General features: G+C 46.1%; 1 protein-coding gene across 1 annotated transcript; it reads right to left on the bottom strand.

Moving 5' to 3' along the window:
* Positions 1-1,669: 1,669 nt before the first annotated feature.
* Positions 1,670-5,787, bottom strand: MMACHC (metabolism of cobalamin associated C). The gene is made up of 4 exons (XM_086752983.1): positions 5,665-5,787; positions 3,332-3,526; positions 2,803-2,955; positions 1,670-2,275 (listed from the first exon to the last, which is right to left on the bottom strand). Exons 1-4 carry the CDS (start codon positions 5,734-5,736, stop codon positions 1,964-1,966), a joined length of 732 nt encoding a protein of 243 aa, XP_086609109.1. The 5' UTR covers positions 5,737-5,787; the 3' UTR covers positions 1,670-1,963.
* Between the last annotated feature and the right edge of the window lie 13,761 nt (positions 5,788-19,548).

The raw sequence follows: 19,548 nt of genomic DNA, 5'->3' as shown, positions 1-19,548 counted from the left end.
TAATAAATAGACAAAATATTTAATATTTTAAGAAATCAACCCCAAAATAGCAAAATATTTTACTTTAAATTGTAATGTAAAAAGATAAATCTCATTCCATTCTGTAGTTATCCTTCTAAGAGAATCAGTATTTTGTATATGTTGCTAACATGAACTATTCAGTCTCTGTTAAACTACAGTTCAGTTGGAAAGTTCTGGAAGGTCAACCAACATTTCAATTAGAACTAATTCTATAACAAAAGAACAGGATTTAAACAAATTTCATTATTCTGCTTAAATTAAAAACCACAATATCACTATGACCCAGTAAATCAGGTGTCTGCCTCAGTCAGATGTGGTGAACAAAGCATGGAAAGCAACAAAGACTGTTTTGTAACAGCAAATACACTGAACAAACCCAGCGATTGCATGCTCACTACTCTGTTCACAGGAAAACAAACTTGTTCTGCTCAATTTTGATTATGCTTAGTTAGTATATGCACTATAAAAATTGTATCAAGCAGTGACTTAATGTGAGGGCACCCTTAGTGTTTGGGTCTCTGGAAGACAACATAAAAGAAAGGGCTCAGTTCTGCGAAGTGAGTAGTTTTACATCATCGTGTTGATGTCAAGGAAAGGGAAAAAGTTCTCAGCGATTTGCAGCACTGCACTGCAGTCAAGCAACAAAACTCCCAAAATATTGTTTTAATTTATTATATTATTTTAATGAGTTCTGAGCCTCAAAATGTTCTAAGATAAATTAATTCCTGATTCCCAGTGCCATTGTAACCTCTGAACAAGTCTAACAGGATAAAGTAATCTAAAAAAAAGTTGTTTCTGTCTGAAGGTGTTTTATCCAGCAATATCAGTAACATGAACATCATTAATATGTTGTCTCTTCTCTGTGTGGTTGCCTGTGCGTGTGACAAAGCTTCATGCAATGGTTTTTACGTGAGTGCAGGTTTACAATCTTCCCCATATGGAAAGTAACACAGGAAACTATAGTAGTAAAACTGTGGTGTGTGCTGGCACGACAGTGAAAAATATTTCAAATTAAAACCTTAGAAAACGGTCATGAGAATTGTTTTTTTTTTTTTTTGTCACTTATCTTAATATGAGTAAAAACTCCACTCACATAGATGTTATTCAGCATCTTTCCAAAGATTTTGGTTAGCTGCTCTACTTAAAAGGGCTAAGTGCTTAAAATTGACCTAAAGACATCACTTTGTTCTGAGAAGCTGACCCTGGGTGAAGAGGAAATGTATCAGACTCAATGTACCAGACCTTTGTACTGTCCCTTTCCCTTTTGTAAATCACCTGAAGAAAGCGGGTGCTGTTCGCTGCATTTTCCTCACTCCTGCTCCACATACAGGACCATGCTACTCAATGAAACAATCGCTGGAGAACTTTCCTTTGGATGTTAAGGAAAGGAGACATTTCTTAATTAAATTCTAAATTAAATTAAATTAAATTAAGCCAGCTTCACTGCACCTTAGGCCCCCCCCTCACTAAACAAAACCACGACATGAGGGAATACAGGAGAAATTTTCTTTCAGAGGAAGGCAATACTTAAAAGACTGAACATTTATTCCCTAGGGAGGGTTATGACACAGAATAAAACCAAAACGTTTGGAAAGAAAATTCTTGAGAACAGAAATCACTTCTCTAATGAGAAGCATGGGTTTTCCAGGTGCCAGGGTGTCTGAACTTTTCCCAGCCAAAGGCTAGCTGGCATCTTACCAGACTTCCAAAAAGACACACCAAATCAGCAACAGCACAGAACGGACTGCTCCCACTTTCCTCCAGACCACAAGTGCTCCCTCTTACTCCGAGAAGGCAATGTTTGGATTGAGATGATGCACATGCTGCTTGGATTTGCCATCTCTGAATCAGCACACCGTCCTCCTCAGCATGGTGGAAAAGAAAGTGCGGAGGAGTTACATGCTCTTTGCTTGCCCTCTGCCCCTCCATGGAGCCATGTTACTCAGTGCAATGTGCTTCTCTGGGCTCGTTGTGTCAGCCCTAGCAGTTTGAATCTCTCTGCTGGAGGAGTGGCAAAGTAGGCTTTTTGCTCCTCCGAGTACCTTTCCTTCACTTCAATTATGTCCCTGTAGCGGCCGTCCTGCCAGTGGAAATTGAATTGCTCCAGCAACTCAATTCTTTTTTCCTCTGTGCTCACACAGTCAACAGGGGCAGACTGTTCCAGGAATGGTACCTGAATGTCTGGGAACAGGAGGAGACCCCGGATAGCAAACCAACCGCCATACTTGGGATGGATACATACGCCATAGATCTTCTGGAAAGAAAAAAGGGATCTAGGATGTCTCATTTTGTCCGTATTAATGGTTACAGTTCAAAGCACCAAGCTTTGATGCAACTTCTCACACTCCTAGCCCGCTGCTGGAGTGCTATACAAAGAAAGGAAAACTCTTTCCTGAACATCTGGCTCGAAGCATTGCATTTCATTCCCACTTTCCTGTGCCCGCACAGAGAGCCCTGTAATGCGAGGAGAGGTGCCTTTTTCAAAATGGCAGAAATTAACCACAGTGCAATTTTTTTTTTCTATTTATAATGGTCCAAGCAACAGGACTTCTTTTACAGTGAAATTTATTCTCCTGTCTAAGTAGGTTTAACAGATCAAGATATTCTTCTCTGTGTATACATCTCCCTACCACCCTGAAGAATTCCAGAAGCTTCTGATTCCTGTCTGAAACACTTTATGCATCTATATGTGATCTGGACTTTGTATTTTCCTGCAGGAAGAACTAGTGAGTAAACAATAGTTGTACAATTCGGTGATTGCAGTTTGGTTTTTCTTCTCACCTTTCTACCCCAAGGATCAAGCTTCACATCCTTCCTTTGATAGTAATATGCAGCTCCAGCAACATGGGCAGCTGTCTGCGCCAAGAACTTGGGCTTCCGGCTTGGCAGGATCTCGTAATCAAAGATGATGTCCACCTTCTGGTCCGGGAATTTCTGGGAAAATTAAAAAACATAAGCCTAAGCTCATGGCAAAAGATTTGCCACTGCAGAAGCGCTGGATTCCAGCAAATCAGGCACACGTGAATCCTGCAGTTTTCCACATCCTGCTACTGAAATGTATCAGCATGCTTGTGGCCTTGGGTTTTCAAACTCTGACTGTAAAGCTCTCCACGTAGCTACAAGTTGTAATGGCAAAGAGATAGAATATGCAAGGAAAGCAGGTCAATAGCCTGTTGATTCTCTTACCGTAATGAATAATGCTTTACCCTTCTAAATGACAAGGGCAGGAACCTGGAAGGCTTTGTCTACTGCTCAACCCACCTGGTTACATCCCACAACAGTAAAAGGAATCAGTATTTTAGGTTCTTACCTCCTTCACATGTGAAAAATGATGAGAAACACACTGATCCACAGGGTCCCTGATTATTTTTAACCGTTCTTTGTTCACAAAAGGTTTAAGGGCTTTGTCAAACATTGAAGGTGTGCTGAGGACCACGAAGGCCAGTGTGTCATCCGGGTAGGGGAGATGAAAGGCTGGCTGGAGAACAGCATTGTACCATCCAACCTTTGGCAAAGGAAAACAAATCTCCATTAAAACAGGGACACTACTCTTTTGCTCGCGGGCATGCAGGAATTTAAAATGTGGAAAGAAGTGTAGCGAAGTGTAGCCACCTTCATTTGCAACCCAGATATGCAGCCTGCCTAGTGCCTTCCATTCAAACCAAGCTGTTTCGCATGCTGGGATTTACAGTTTCTGGAAGCTGTACCTTGGTGTGAGAGATAAGAATCATCCACTGCATTCAGCTCAAGACTGCCCTTTATCCACTTCTGCTCAGGAACTGTAGAGGGAAGTATGAGTCTTGCCAATGCAAATCAGATGTTTTGGTTTAGATAAAGCTTTTACAGTTTTGGTTTTTTTTTTTTTTCAGTGTTAGACAGAAAGAAACTGGTGCTTCTGTGACAAGCTGCACGGTTTATTTCTTCAGCAGGAAACATTTATGTGTGGAAACAAAGGATGTAAAGCTCCTAGCAGTGCTAAAATCCCCCAGAACTATGAGTTGTAGCATGCAGATTGTGACACAGCCACATTTTTATATTTGTTTCCAGGGCTGGATGTGTTACAACACAGCGCAGAAATGAGGGATCAAGCTAGGGCAGCAGGAACACATGACCAGGGGGACATGGCCAAAAATCCCTGCACTCCACGTATTGCCCACTAACATCAGTCTTTTTGTAGGTTATGACAACTCCCCCTCTCCTGGGATGCCATAAAGACCAGGTCTAACATTCAGAGAGATGTCAAATAACATAGCTGTCATATTTATTCTGAAAATGCAAAATATTGGTCACATCAGTGAAATGAATCTGAAAGTGACTTCACAGGTGACAGTGGCAGCCAGACCTGCCTATATGGAAACACAGAATGAAAACTAAGTTTACTATAAAGATACATTCGTTATTCAACCCCAAAGTTTAATCAGTTTTGTGGCTCTTGTATAAGATGCTGAACTGAGACGTTACAAGAAATTAGAGATGTGAATCTAAGGTTTGCTGGTTTCCCAGTCTACGTCTGTCAGCAGTGCATGAGGGCTAGCTGTAGGAGAACTAAATCTAGAACGAGAAACAGCGCTATAAGGCTTCCCTCGGGTAGCTGTAGTCTTTTTGATCTGGGTTCTGGTCCTAATTCTGCTGCTGTGTTTTGGGAAAGCAGCGTTAAATTCCTCTCCAAATTTTGGAGATTTCACTTCTCTCAGCACCTCCTTCCCTTTTACTTGCTGTCACATCAAGAATATAGCAGGAAATACACGTATTTCAGGTGACAAACACAACATTCCCTGCGGAGGGGAAGGTCAGGTTTATTGCAGATTGATTTGTCTTTGATATTGCAGATTGATTTATTGCAGATTGCCCTTGGGCTGGGCAAAGATGGAACGCCTAAGTTTTGGTGGAAACTGAGTGTGTACAGTTTGGCAGTGGAGGCAGCGGGAGAGGCTGCCTCAGCGGCAAGGGAGAGACCCCCTTCAGCGGGCAGAACGAGCCAAGGGTCAGCAGGCCCCGTACGCGCCGATGAGGCAGCCCGCACTTCAATGTCCAGGTGTTTCTACACTTAGATTAAAGTTTAAGCTTTCCCAAAGGACTTTACTCTCTGCTGGTCCAGACGCATCTTTGTTTAACTCTCCTGACCCCACCGGACTGGGACCAGCGCAAGGGACGCGAGCACACCTGCGGTTCGGCTGGCGCCCCGCCGCGACAAGGCTCGGCAATGACCTTCACCTGCTCTGCCGCCCGCACGATGCGGAGCCCGACGCCCGCTCGCTCAGCAACGCGGCTCCGCAGCGGCGCTCCCCGCTCCCCGCCCCCCCGCCCCACCCCACGAACCGCTGGGCCCCGGCCCCGCTCAGGGACGGCGGGCTGTCCCCCGCCGGCGCTCTCCCACTGACGGATGGCTGCACCCCAGGCCCGGGCAGGCAGTGCCGCCTGCCGACGGCCGCGGGGCTCCTCCCGCCTGCGCACGGCAGAGCTGGAGGCGGGAGCGGCCGGGGGCCGGCCCTCCCCGCAACGCCCGCCGCGACCCGCGCCTGGGCCCGGCACCGCTCCCCTCCGCCGCCCTCCCACGGCCCCGCCGACCCGCGGGATGGTGACGTCTCTCTGATTGACGTCACAGCGAGCGACGTCACGGCGAGCCCCGCGTGACGCCGGTACCTTGAAGGCGTGCACCTCGAAGCCGAAGGGGCCCAGGGCACCGCGCAGCCGCTCCGCCACGCGCCCCTCCATGCCGCGCGGGGCACCACGGGAGGGGCAGTTCTGATAGGGCACCACGGGAGGGACGGCGGAACACCCCCCCCCCCACCCCGTAACGCATGGCCGCGTCTCCCAGGAGACGGTCCGCCGCGCAAGGCACACTGGGAGTTGTAGTGCGCGCCTCCCTGCCCTCCGCGGGAGCCCGCCGCTTGCGGTCGGTGGCGTGGATTGAGCGGGAAAGGGCGGAGTTCCGGCCTCGCGGCGCGGCCGGTGTCGCAGCTCCCGGCCCAGGCGCTGGCTGCGACACGGTTAACGGTGCGGCGGGGCCGGTCACGGCTGTTTCTTTTGCTCTGCGGTGGGCTCGCAGGCTGGCAGACTGGGCCCTGAGAGCGGCAGCCATGTCGTACAGGTGTGCGCCTCCCTCGCTGCAGCGAGGCAACAGCGGCACCAGCGGCCGTCCCAGACCAAGGTGATTTGAGGGCTCTGGTGAGATGGCCTCTGTTCAGAGCGAGTTTTCCCAGTGCGGTTGCACAGTGTGCCCCTCTGTGCTAGACCACTCTGTGTTGTGCATACTTTTCTTTCATCACACGCTGTTTGGAAGCCCCACCTTCCTGTGTGGGTGGATGCTGCTCACTAAGAGAGTTAGCAAGGCCTCTGCTGACGATCCTTTCTCCTTCCCCATCTGAAAGTACGTGTCCTTTGCAGCTTCCCTAATCCCTGCCAACACATTTGCCACATTGGAGACCAAGCCTCAGATTTGGATCTCCTTACCCTAATCTTTATGGCAGCTTAACAAATTTTTTTTAGTTCTTGTGCAACGTTCTCCAGACGTTAGTCCTGAGTTTTATGAAGTGTCAGGACACCAAATCTGCAAGTTCTTGGGGACAGAACTACTTCAGATTGGTAAACTTATTTTCTTTGGGGAGAAGAAGCTCATAGCTCTCATAGCTCATAGCTCTCATAGCTTCTGGAACCCCAAGAGCTGTTTCTTATTGGTCCGTGCCCTCTGTAGGAGGAGGGCACGAGGATCTCATCAATCTTGTTTAGAATTAAGGTTTGTTCTCTACAGGTCTCCCTGTATTTCCAGCTTCTGAAGTTGAACCAGCCTGCTAACTATGCTCTTTCCTGGACTGAGTTATTCTCATACAAAATCTGGTTTTGCCCATCTGCTGAGATAATTGAATCGGACTAAAGCAGAAGGAGCTCCAGCAGGAGGAGGTATTGACCTCCTAGAAGGAGGCTAGAAGGTACTGAAAGTGAAAACCCTGGAAATGAAGCAGTGATGGTTACAACAGCCTCTTACACAGATGATTTCACTTCTTATCTAAGTTGCTGAAGTCCTGTTGAAGAAACAACAGGCCGTGAGTGTAGCCTGTCACAATGTAGCTCCACCTCTGTGCTAAACAAGTGAGCACAGGCAAAGTGTTGGATACAATGCAGAAAGGGCTTTTTGAATTTTTCGTTTCTTCTTTTGTCTTTTCTTTAGTGATCTAAAAACCTGAGAAGTACCTTTGCCTCCTAGGAGAGAAAACAGACAGTGGAAAACAAAGCTGAAGTGATTTCTTGGAGGGCCATGACCAGACTTGGTCTAGTGTCTGGTATCCTCACATGGAGTCCTCTGCTGAAACCCTTGTGACGCACAATATTTGGTCAGCTGGCCGAGTTGTCTTTGAGGGTGGTTAGTTCAAATATTTGAATTCTTAATGTGCATCTTGCCTGATTTTCTGTCTGAATATAGTGGTCCAGGAAGACAGCATTTCCATGGTCTGCTGAGCAAACAGCATAGTGGCAGAGGGGAATTCTTGGGGTACTGTTGTACTCTGCCTCTGTCAGGGATTGGTATGGCACTGAACATTGAAACCATCTTACTGGGTGTTCCTTGATCCTGTTCTTATCCCTTTTGTCCCAGCAACTGAAGAGCTAGGCTGGGACCTTAACACCTCCTGCCTTTCCTGCTTGCTGGTACAGAGGATGCTCGGAGATTGCAGAACAGCACTTAGAGCAGCTTGGAGGCCTTGCCAAGGAGGACAGGAGTTGAAAGGCAAATGCCATAACAAGCATCAGCAAGGGCTTCACCAGGAGTGTGGAGATTGTGCATCTCGTTTGTGTCCCAACGCCAACAGTCCACAAGAAATAAATGAGATGTCAGTGCTCAGACCTTTGTAGGTTCAGGGCTGGTGCAGAGGAGGTACTGGAGGAAAATGTAATTCTTCCACCAAGCAGTGAAAAACTACTGTGACAAAATGATGAATGTGTGAGGAAAGAGTTGGAGCAACTGCAGCATAAAGTCAGCGAGTAGTGTTGTGTTCTGCTCCTCGCATGTCCTGGACTCTGATTCTGCACAGGACAACCTGTTGCTGCCCAAGTGGTCCAGCAGAAACAGTCCCCAGTGGGAAGCACTGTAATGTTCGTTATAATTGAGGATCTCAGCTAAAATGAAATGAAATTAAACCGAAGAACACTGCTGAACAGGCAGTGCTGGAGGAGAAATAAAGAAGGATACAGAGGGCTGGCAAGCTGTGACTCCATGCTGTGCTCTGGGAGAGCTGTGGGAGGAGAACATGCGTGGGGCTTGCCTGTAGCCTCTGAATCCACTCTTTGCCCTGGGAGAGACGTGGGTGGATATATTCTGTAAGGTTTTGCCTGGCAATAGAGAGATGGAAAATCAGGTGCAGGGTGTAGTTTAGCCATGGCCTTTTTCTTGGTCTGTGTGAGGTCAAGCTGCTTTACTGCACAGGTCAAAAAGAGGAAGAGCTATTGAACCAAATGTCTGCAACTGATTAAATTAACAGAACTCAAAGTCGGCACTGGAGGGTGGGCTGCTTTATAGTCACACCTCTTCCGTCCAAAGTCAGACACTGGATGGTTTGATGGCCCGTGGCAGACCTACTGTTGGAATGAGCAAGTTCTGCTACTGGAATCCGTGGAGGAGAACTGAATGTTGAAACTGATGTATGGAGAGTTTGCTGTGAGTAGCAGCCAGAATGAAAAATACTGTTGCTGCCTGCAACAGAGGAAGTATGTCTATTAGATATTGTAATACCACTAGAAGGCTTTGATCAAGATAGCCAGTGTGCAAGCTGCTCCACAGACATCTTTCTTGCCTCACAGGCTTGCTGAAACAGCAAGAGGCCTTTCTGTTCCAGTGTTAGATGATGGAGGGCAGTTAGAAAAGGGTCTTCAAAATATGTATAAGTAGGGGAAAAGATAAGTGTTTGCATGTATTCTGATATAACAGGTCCTGTGGCAGCCAGAATGAAATGGATAGTATTTTTAGTTGTTGCAGAAGCAGATGACCTTTGCAAAAGGGAGAATCAGAAAAGACTTGATGGGAGAAGAGTAGGGAATAGACAGAGCTGAGGGGTAAGGGTTGAAATGAGAGCAGGGCTAACAAATGGCCTGTATCTTTTGCACCAAGCAGCATGTTACCATTCTTCTGTAAACCTCTTGCCGCAGGAGGATACTTGCACAGCCAGGACTTGTAATCTGCTTCCCGAGGGGAGGTGGTAGTACGCTCTCTCTAGAGTAAGGTGGTCACTGTGGTGATCACACTGCTATTCAACCTGTAGCAAAATCTTAATTCTTGCTGAGGAGGGCTAGCATGAGGAACAGATTACAGATGATGCCAGGCAGGGTGTCATTGTGATCCAGAAGATTATGAAGAAACAGAGCATTACCTTTGGTGCTGGTAACATGTTCACAAAAATTGGCATGTTATATGTCCAGCTCTCTACTTTTTCTCGGTTGCTCTGGCCTCATCTGGACACGATTTTTCTGTGTTGTAGCGGATCTGCCTGCCTCTCGGGTGTGCTTGAACGTGATTGTCCCCTCTTTCTCAAGTGCTAGGTCTGTTAAGCAGCCACAAAGCACAATCTTACGGTTTGCACAAACTCAGGATGGAAATGTGGAGGACCCAGCGGAAGCTTGGCCACATCAGGTAGAGGAGAAACACCTTCAGGGAATTTGGGGGATGCCCAGGTCTGTGCATGCCACATGAGAGCTGCTGCAGGGGCAAGTGTGGCTCTTGGATTTCAAGGAGAGTAGCGGCCTGGGAGCTGCAGGAGCGTGTCACAGGAGGGTGCTGCTGGCTGATAGGTGTTCAGAGCTCTGACGGGACAGCTCTTGCTGTTGCAGCTGGCTCTCGCAGGGGCTGGATTGGCAAGCTCAGAGATGCTGGGGACTGATCTCTGATCTTGCTGTTCTTGTTTGCCAGCTGTCTTTTGTACCTGCCTGGATAGAGCATTTGTTTTGTGGGGCACAATTCATCTCCACGGCTAGTATGATACTGGCTTTAGGGTTGCTGGAGGTAATAGATTTGTCAGTTTTGTGAGGTGAGGTCTTCTGTTTAAATCCTGAACTGGCAGAGCTTGAAGCGGGTATGGCTTAAGTGTCTGCCCTCTCCTGGAGAGGACCTCTGGCTAAGTGCAGGCCAGGTGTTCAGTCCTTCCCGGACAGCTAGTGAAGGGGTGAAATGGCAGCCTCTGTTACTGAGACATTTGTATCCTGAGAGTTAGCACCTTCAGCTTATTCTGTGTGGGCGTTGAGAATGGGAACCTGCTGTTCCCTTCCCACCTGTCCTTGGAGCTGAGCTGGCAAGGTCTGAGTTAGCTCACGCCTTCCCTGAGCCATTTCATCTGCCTTGTTTAGTCAGGAGTGTTGCTGTCTCCTACCTAAGCCCTCTGTCAGGGCAGTGGTGCGCTCCATGTGCTCTCATAGTTGCTAGTTGGACAGTACCTTACTTGCTTTTTGCTGAAATGACTGGAAATAATTATCAGTGCCTTCAAGAAGAGATGCTAATTTGAATTGCTTAAGCTCTATTTTTTCCCAGCTTCTCCAGCCACCCTCACTTTCCTTTCTCACCATGCTTGGCTGGTGGGAACTAGTTTGCTTGTCCCTCTGACCTCCGCTGGCTTGGCCCTTGCTCTTCCCCCATCCCTACCCGAGGTTTCTGGCCTGGTCCCTGGAGAGAAATGAGTGACGTCAGAGCTTCCTTATTGAGGATCCTTAGATCTTTCTGGCTCTGTTTAAGTGCATCCTCTGTCCGACCCCAGCTGCCCTCGGACAGCTGCCAGATGCCCTAACTGTCCAGGTTTAGCTGAGGATTCATGTCACTGTTCCCGGGGGCCGCTTCCCCGTACAGCTTTGTGCTCCAGTAAAACAGCATCCAGAGAATATGCATCACTCCTCTGGGGGAAGGCAGTGATGCCTCTGGGAGGTGTCTGTGTCCCGGGTGTGGTTTGTTTTTTCTTCTTAATTATTATTAGGAAAAACATAACACTCCCATTCATCTCCCTCAGGCTAAAGCTGATGTCGCATGGGCTACAGTGTGATTTGGCGTCATCGTGAAGTAATAATACAGAAAGGATCTTTTTGTTCTCGGTGTTCTCCAGAACAGTAAATAAGTATCGCCAAGATAGAGTGTTGTACTGCTTATAACGTAAGGGACTTTCCTTCTGCTTTCCATCCATGCCCTTGAAACCTTTTTCTGATCCTGTTAAAGAACTGTTGCTCTGCATTAGGTAGGAACCTGAGAGAGACAGTCACACAAATTCTTTGAGGACTCATGGCAATTTGGTAACTGAAATGGAGTTAAAGGATATCTTAATCTCTTGTCTGTTTTTCTGATCTTTCTCCCTCTTGACCATAAGCATATTAATGTCTGTCTGTATTAGTGGAGAAGTATTGGTGGACACTGAGTGTAGAGGTCAATGTAGCTCTATTATTAGGTTTTCCTTGATAAAGGATATTGTATCAACTTGGTGAGATGTTTTCAATACTGGAACTTCATTGCAGTTCTCCTGTAATTAAATATTGATTTCTTATTTCTTTCTAGAAAAGCCTAAGGCCTTCCCTTATTATGTCACTCTCCCACCTATTGTCAAGCTGTAATTTCATGCGATGTGTCTGCGCTGTCAACATCAGCTTAAAATGTGCCCGTCCCTCTGCTTTCTCCTGCGTTGGCCTAACAGCACATTGCCTCCTGAGCTTCTGCCACTGCAATTGTTGGTGTGCTGTAAATCTGATCAGGGAGCCAAGCTGGTTCTAACAAGTGCATCATTGTTTTGTTTTGTTTTGTTTTGTTTTCCCTAAAATGGTGTGTTTCACAGTGCTGCTGCAGGAAAAAATTGTGCTGGCACAACTGAGATAACAATGTGAACAGGCCTAGGTGGGGAGGCAGAGGTTCTGCTGCCAGACTGTTCATCTGCTGAAAACACAATTGAATTGCTCAGCAGAACTGCTTTCTGCTGCTGCATAGCAGGACTTTGTCAGAAACCTCATCAAAGTGGTTCCCACCCCATCCCCACTCCCCATGATTGTTCCAGTAGGCATTACTAAGCTTAAGGGACTGTCAGGGTTATCATTTTGCTTCCATCAGATCTACAGTCTCTAACCTGAAAGATCAAGTGGAAAGTCTGTTCCTGAAGGAGATGCCAGCCACTGAGCCTGCAGGGAAAGACAAAGATCACAGGAACTGTTGCCCACTTACCCCAGTGTTACTAACACTCTGGGACATGGTATTCCAACCTCTCATGGTCAGGTCAGGTTTCCTGTTGTCCCTTTCCAACGCAAACTGACTCCTGTATTGGAAGGATTTGGCATTGTAACTGTGGGTTTGAGCAGAAATGAGCTGGCTAATTCTTTGTGTTTTAAACTTGCGTGATTTGGAGTTGGTTGGAGCTGTTGGTGTCAAAGACAAATGAAATTCAGTGCCTGAACATTTTTGCCAGGACATTTTCCTGCATGAGTTTGTGTTTCATGCCACCTGTTTTCTGCTGCCTGGTGCCACTGCTTGTACTCATGCAAGCATAAGTAAAAAGCTATTAAACCAGAATGGTGTCAGTTTCTCCACGTGATAAGAGGTGTCACAAAAGGTAGACAGTGGAGGCTTAGGCTCAGCAAGTTCATCCTTGAGCTTTTGACCTCACCTGCTGCTTGTTTCATTTCTTTTAGAGAGAAGTAAGAAGTTGCTGAGAGAAGCCGAGTGGTTTTGCACATCTTTGGGTGAGGTTTCCACCTCAGAGTTCAGCCTCAGAGACTTCAGCTCTGATGAGCTTTCCAGCACTGCAGAGATCAAGGTGCCTGAAGGTAAGTGAGGCTGGTTCCTGCACTCTCAGGATGTGAAGAACTTAGCAGGGTTTTCCACAGTAATGCAGATGACAGAGGTCTGTAGAACCTATTTATGTCTGCTGTTCAGGGCATTCCAGAGGTCACACTGGTAATTTTCTGTGCCCAATTTTACTGGTAGGGCTGATTGTTAGGCACCTAAAGGCAGGAAGGCAGTACAGTTTGGAGTACGCTTGGGCCACAGTTAAAACTTTGCTCTGAGAGCACTGTTGCTATGCCAGGACAGAGGTAACATGTGTGTGCCTGTCTGTTCTTTCATCCTCCCTCCCCGTATAGTGTCAGGGTAATGTAAAGCTGCACGTGAGGGCCAATTACGATGCTTATCATTTCCCCTCACAGCGCCAAGATACCACTTTTTAATGTGGCTCCATTTTTGTTTTGGTGCTGACACACAGCCAGTGAGATTAGGAAGGTGAAAATTGCTCACTTCAAGAAGGTTCGTCTCTCAGCCTCTTTATCCTTTTGGATTTATGCCTTGCTTTTAGGATATAAAACCCCCTTGTTGTTTGCATTAACACTTAGCATTAAAGGAAATCAGGAACAAAGGGCCAATGTTCCTTTAAAAGAAAAAAATTCATGCCCTACTTTAGTAAGATGCTTAAGATTCTTGTGAATGGAGGCTCTAAGGCATATTAAACTGCTGTGTGTTCTGTTTTTCCAATTTACTAATCCTGCTGATTCAGACTTTACTAGCAAGCCTGCTACAATTAACTGCTTTGTAGATGCAGTTGTAACATGTTAGGTTGCTGTCAGGACAATGTCTAAGGAGTCTTCATGTCCCATCAAAGGGTTAAGTTTTGCTCTTTAGCGTTTATTCTGAGGCAAATGCCAGGTAGGGGCTGCTATACAGAGCTTCACCGATCAAATGCTGTACCCTTCATTTAATAAGAAGAACCTAGTTACCTATTGCCTAGTATTAGTAGTAAATATTTATATCACAGTCGCATCAGAAACCCTGACCAATACTGCAGTAGGGGCACCCAGTAGCTGTGTTGGCAGCTTGCTAGGACACTTGGGACCATGATTCACTTACATGGGCACCTGTTTTTATTTGAGCTTACGTAGCTTGTGAGGATGCTTTTTGGTATTTCTCTGTTTCAGCAGAAGATGAATGAGGATGTTTTTGTATTAGAGTTTGACACAGATCACAGTTCACACTGAGCCAGCAGTGCTGGAGAGGCTAGACATAGGCTGGTTTTTGTTCTTAGGGTTGGCATATGGGGTAAGGAGTCTGGAGAAGGCTAATTCCTTGTTCTGATGATGTAGATTTTAAAGATATCTCCACTCTGTGTTTTGAGCTGGAGGAGAGCAGTGCTGGAGAAGAGGCTAGAAACAGCTGGAGTGGATGACCTCAGCAGTGACCTGTCTGACAGCCTGCCTGAACTAAAGCTGCACAACCTTTAATATTAATTAAAAGATGCCCCCTTTACTGTGGGGAACAAATAAAAGATGGAAAGGATATTGGCTTCCCTAAGCAGGCAAGCTCTTCTTCTTGACTTGTTTGTTACCTGGAACTGGAAGCAATGAGGTGTGGGGCTGACCCAAGGGAGGCAGGTCGAGGAAGGGAAACAGCCATTTCGATGTCATTCACAGACCTGCCCAGTCCCACGCTCTACCTGAGACCTGAACTGTTGGCTGTCACCTCACGCTCTCTTGCTTAGACCTACATCTTGTAATTTACAACACAGCACTGTGTATTCTGTTCTTTCACCCCAGGTGACAGACACTGGCAGAGGGGCTGATTTGTGGTGCATCCATCAGCCTTTGCACTTGCCAGCTGGCTTTCAGAGGCAGAGACGCTGCGGTGCTTGTCTGCAATGGAGGGTTTCCTCCACGGTCAGAGAATTCCTGGCTGCAGCCCTTTGCTTCAGTCCTCTCCTGTGAGATGGGATGTATGATCCTGTCTTCTGAGCTCTTGCTGGGTGGACCAGAACAAATTCAGAGAACTTTTTGTGTTGTCTCTACTAATGCCTTCAAATGCTGGGTTTTTTTTAAATCCCCAAATATACTGCAAGTTTTGGGTTATGTTGGATACTGTTTAAACTGTTCGCTAGCTAAAGCTCTGGGATATATAACTGAGCATAGACTGTGCCGTTTAGGGAGGCTCTATACGTAGCAAGGACAGAGCAGATACAGATGGACCATAGATTTACCCTGTCTGACAGGACACAATATGGAGCAGCTGACTTGACAAGTGTTGGTAAATTGCTTCCTCTTCTGTGGCTCAAAACAGGCTAAGAAATCTTGTTATTTGAACAGAAACTTGCATGACTACCACAAAGGGGAGGTTGCTGTGTTTGTTTTATGAGAATAAAGTGCCATAGTGGTAAAAAAAAAAGGCCTTGGGAAATTTCCTAATGTGGTTTGAATAATTTTATTCCATTTTCGTCTGAGAGAATTTAATTTTAGAATTGCTAGCTGGTGAAGGAGAAGGGAAGAGGTGAAGGAACGACACTGAGTTCAGAAAGCTTTAAGAGTATGGGGAAAGAGGACAACTGCCTATCTGATGGTGAAGGCTTTGTAGTCTAGCAGATGGGATAGCGCAGGACATAGATATGTGGCATTCTCTTTGCTGCCTGCTTCTTGCTCAATACAAAGGACCTTGGGATGCAGCACAGTTAGGGATGCTGTAAAGGGGGCCCAGCAGAGCTTGGTTAGGACTGGTTTGAAAAGCAGGCAGAGACTGGTGGTGGTGAGAGTAGCAGCAGGAGTCACCAAGTGGAGGCTTGAGCACAGATCAAGACAGGACGCAATGGCGGAGGCTGCTCCTGTGCCACCCATCTCATTCTGTTGCGTGAACTGTGGCTTTTGCTTTGAGGATCAGGCTGAGATCAGTTAGTTTTCCCCCTGCAGGGAACACCTGCTTCCTGGAGTTTAACTCACCTTCTTAGAGGGGACCTGAATGTGTTAACAGCCATTGGCAGATCATGGTCAGGATATAAAATCCTGCTTGAGTGGCTTGGATATAACTGAAGCTGAGCTGGAGAGTGGCTTGATGCAATAAACAGACTGAGCAGGATTCAAGTGACCAATTCTCTGTCACTCAGTGTGGACCACCAAGTTAGACTCTGTTTTCCCAGTGCTTCTCTCAGCCCTTTTTGAAAACAGGTTGCCTTTCTGCTAGCCAGCCACAGATAGTACTGTGCACGATTGCCTTCCACCTCCAAATATTGAGATTCTTTTAAAAAAGTAGGTGAAAATTCTCATCCTGCCCCCAAGCTTGTCAGTAGGGAAAATGATGCAATGATCATGTTAGTGGCTTGATCTGCCTGTGTGGTCAGAAGGCATAGCCAGGATTAGCACAAAAGAAACCTTTGCTAATTTTGCAGTTGTCCCCCAGTAAAATCAAATGAGTGCCTAAATAGGTCAGAAAGGCATGTTCCAGAACCCATGAGCCTTGTCTTGTTCTGAACAGAACATGTAATTTAGCATCGAAAGCTTCTGGAATTTGGACATAAGAGCAAATTTTGAAGAAAATACTGAACAGAGCTGACTGCTTGTCCCTCTTTCTACCGCTCCCAAGAAAAAACAACGTGAAAGGAAACACTCTGATGCTTGTTAGAGTCATCCTGTGGCAACTGATGTGTCTAATTTCAGAGCAAAAGTACTTCTGAAGGAGAGAGAGGATTAAAACAGGGGAGGGGAGAAGTTACCCTGCGGGAGATTGTCAACAGATGTTCCATTATAGTTCAAAGAGCGCTAGCAAAAGGCTTCTGCTGCAGGGGTATATTAATTCTGGGCAGTTCATCACAGGGAGACCTGTTTTATGACTGGGAGGATACCTTTGGTAACTTACTTAGTTCTTTATTTGAACTGTGGGTGGGGGATTGGGTCTACCTGTAAACAGAGGGGGAGCTGAACAGTAGGAACAAACACATACTTATTTTCTTGCAGCTGTGACCACTGTCCATCTGATCAAGATCAGGCTGGTTTTGTGGTTCAGGGGGTTATTTGGCTGATGCATCTTTCAAAAGAAAAAACATTACAGAGGAACTGAGGCTAACCATTGTTAAACTGCTGGTGCACATGGAGCAGACCTGTTTTGAGTATGTCTTTCAAGTATATTTATTGGACAGGAAGTGGGAACAAGCACAAGGAAGGCTGTGCAGGCTGTCAAGCAGATGAATGTATCGATCCCTTTGTCTTTAAAATGCACAAATCTATCAAAGTTTAGCACCCTATCTATGCTACCTTCATGTAATAGTTAATGATTTCTTATACAGGCTCACTGGCGTTGCAGAATTGAGGAGGGATCTAGTTTGCAAGCTATGTATCACCAACCACAATTAGAAGGTCCTCTTCTGGGCAGGTCTAAGTGCTTTATCTTCTGAGACTGTTTTGAAGTTGTCCTTTGTGTGAAGGTTGATGTTTCTTAGACCTGTGAGGAAACTTGTCCCCTGTAGCATTAAAGTGGGGAAGAGTCTTCACTGAAATGCGGTTGGATGGGGAAGTTTGAAGACCTTCATTATCTTACAAAGTTCTAGGGGATTAAAAAAATAAACCACAAACAGTTTTGAGGGCTTAATACTGAGGGAGACTTTTATATTAGCAGTTATGGTCTTCCAGCTTTATTTATCACTTAGCTATGTATCGGTAGGACCACAGATCTGGCTGTTTTATAGACAGGAAGTGCATTATTTCTTTTTTATTTGTGGGAGATAGAAGGGAGGATTGGAGAGAAGATCCCTCTTTGACTTCTGCTCTGCTGTGAAGCAGAAGTAGCAAGGTGATGGGAACATCCCTGGCAGAGGCTCAGGAGGTCCACTTAGAAAAACTCTCCCCCTTCCCACATGAAATTTATACTGAATCGAGTGTAGTCACAGAAAATTGAGTATAAATAATGCAGAGGCATGCAGCATCCCGTTTCCTTCCTAGGTGTCTGGGAAATGACAGTAGGCATTTTCTGTTCTCCCCTGGGTATGAGAAGAACACTGGCTACTAAAAGCTTTCCAGGTTATAGTTTTATAGCCTTCATTACTGAGTTTACTGCTCTGCCTCACTTCTGCACTCCTGCTCCCTGGATCAGTGCAATGCCTTTTTCATTCTGTTTTAAGCCGTAGCAAGCGCAGGGGACTGTTATCCATGGGAGAGCCTCAGGGGGTTGTTGGTCTTACAAGATACCCATTGCCTTGTCCACTCCAGTGCTCCTCATCGCAGCTTCTCTGTCTCCAAACACTGTCTGTAGCTTTATTTACAGACTTGCAATGTGACATGATGGTGAAAATACAGTGTCCAATGCTAAACTCATGGCACTGAGCCATGAAGGACAACTGAGTGGAGAGAGAACTGGCACATAGCACAGGTAACCCTGCCCTTGGCACAGCAGCTCTAGCACTGTCACTTTTCAGCTGCTCAAATCCCCTTCCTTTCAAAACATGAGTCTGGAGAGAGGAGGGGAGGGCAGAGAAGGCAGGTGGGTCTCAAACTCCGCTTTTCTTTTATCTGAGTTTCTTTCGCTCCCATTTACCTTTAAACATAAGTGATTTGATTGATTCTTTTCCCCATGCTAATTAATAATATAATTGTGCCTTAGCCTAGGAGGCATTGAAACTAAGCCTCATCAAAAGCAAGAGCTGTGTTCAAGGGGATATACAGAAATTGGCAACAGTTATATTCTGGTTCTGTCAGTTTGCTTTGCTGCAGGGGAAAGATGAAGCCCACCCAAGCGGCCCATGGTCCATCTCCAAACCTGGCCACCTCAGAGATTGCATCACCTGGCTGGGAGGTCAGAACTTGGCTGGGCAAAGGCAGTAAGCTTTGTGCTTCCCGAGGGAGGCTGCCTGCACCAGCATGTTCTGCTGCTGCCTCTCCAGCTAACGCAGATCTGCTCTGTGCTACCTCTCTAACAAGGCAGCTCAGCAGTTTGTTCTGCAAAGAATGAATCCGCTCTGAGTGGGGTTGGAGGTGAAAATACAGAACAGGGGAAACTCTGACATAAACTGCCAGAATAATTGCTGACTTCAGACCTGAGAAGACCGGCTTAGTTGTAGCGTGTTTGTTCTGTTGTTTAGTTCTTCTCTTTTGTATGGTTGAATGTTGGGACAGGACTGAAATCTCTACAGGGTTTAAGAGTTCATCCCCAAGTCTTCAAATTACTCAGCAAGCACTTTGCTAGGCTTAGAAGTCTTTGTTTGCTCTCCCTTTGCTCTACATCTTCCAGGGATTTGCTTTTCTAGATTCATGGTGGGAACTCTTTCAAAAACAGTATATGCCAAATGACCACGTAGTTTCACTCACCATATTTTGCTTTTGCAGTAGAAAGTCTTGTAGCACAGTCTGTGATGTGAGCTGGATGATTTTGCCGAAGTATTGTAACAGCATTAGCTCAGGAGAGACTTATCAGCTCTGTAGCAAAAGCTGGGGTTTTGAAACAAACCATGAGCACTTACCTCCCTGTGGGTCGGAGCTCCAAAGGGAAGAGTTCAAAACAGCTATAAAGCTAAACAAAAAGAAGTACGCGCCTTTCAGTTTGCTTTGTCTTCTGTGCTATAGAAAGAAACATGACAGATGATGCTACTTAGGTTTGGATATCCTGGCTTTCAGGATATTTCTGTACATACAAGTTCAGGGTTACAGGTAACAACAGACAAGAATAAGAATATCTTCAATCAGCAGCAAAGGAAGAGTCTAAAGGTACATGTTAGATTATTTGGTCTAGTGTGGCTTTCTAAGACAGATTTCATCTGATTTGACCGTATAAAAATTAATCTTAGTCAACCC

This window comes from Chlamydotis macqueenii, chromosome 8 (assembly GCF_036417535.1).
Source record: "Chlamydotis macqueenii isolate bChlMac1 chromosome 8, bChlMac1.mat, whole genome shotgun sequence".
NCBI lineage: Eukaryota > Metazoa > Chordata > Aves > Otidiformes > Otididae > Chlamydotis > Chlamydotis macqueenii.
This window is presented reverse-complemented; position numbering and strand designations above follow the sequence as displayed.

Bases quoted from the DNA above. Each gene is read 5' to 3' on its own strand.
- MMACHC (XM_086752983.1), bottom strand. From the start codon at position 5,736: ATGGAGGGGCGCGTGGCGGAGCGGCTGCGCGGTGCCCTGGGCCCCTTC. The intron at 2,956-3,331 runs GTAAGAACCTAA...TAATTTTCCCAG, and splicing joins ATTTTTCACATGTGAAGGAG to AAATTCCCGGACCAGAAGGT. The intron at 2,276-2,802 runs GTGAGAAGAAAA...TTTTCTTTCCAG, and splicing joins TTGATCCTTGGGGTAGAAAG to AAGATCTATGGCGTATGTAT.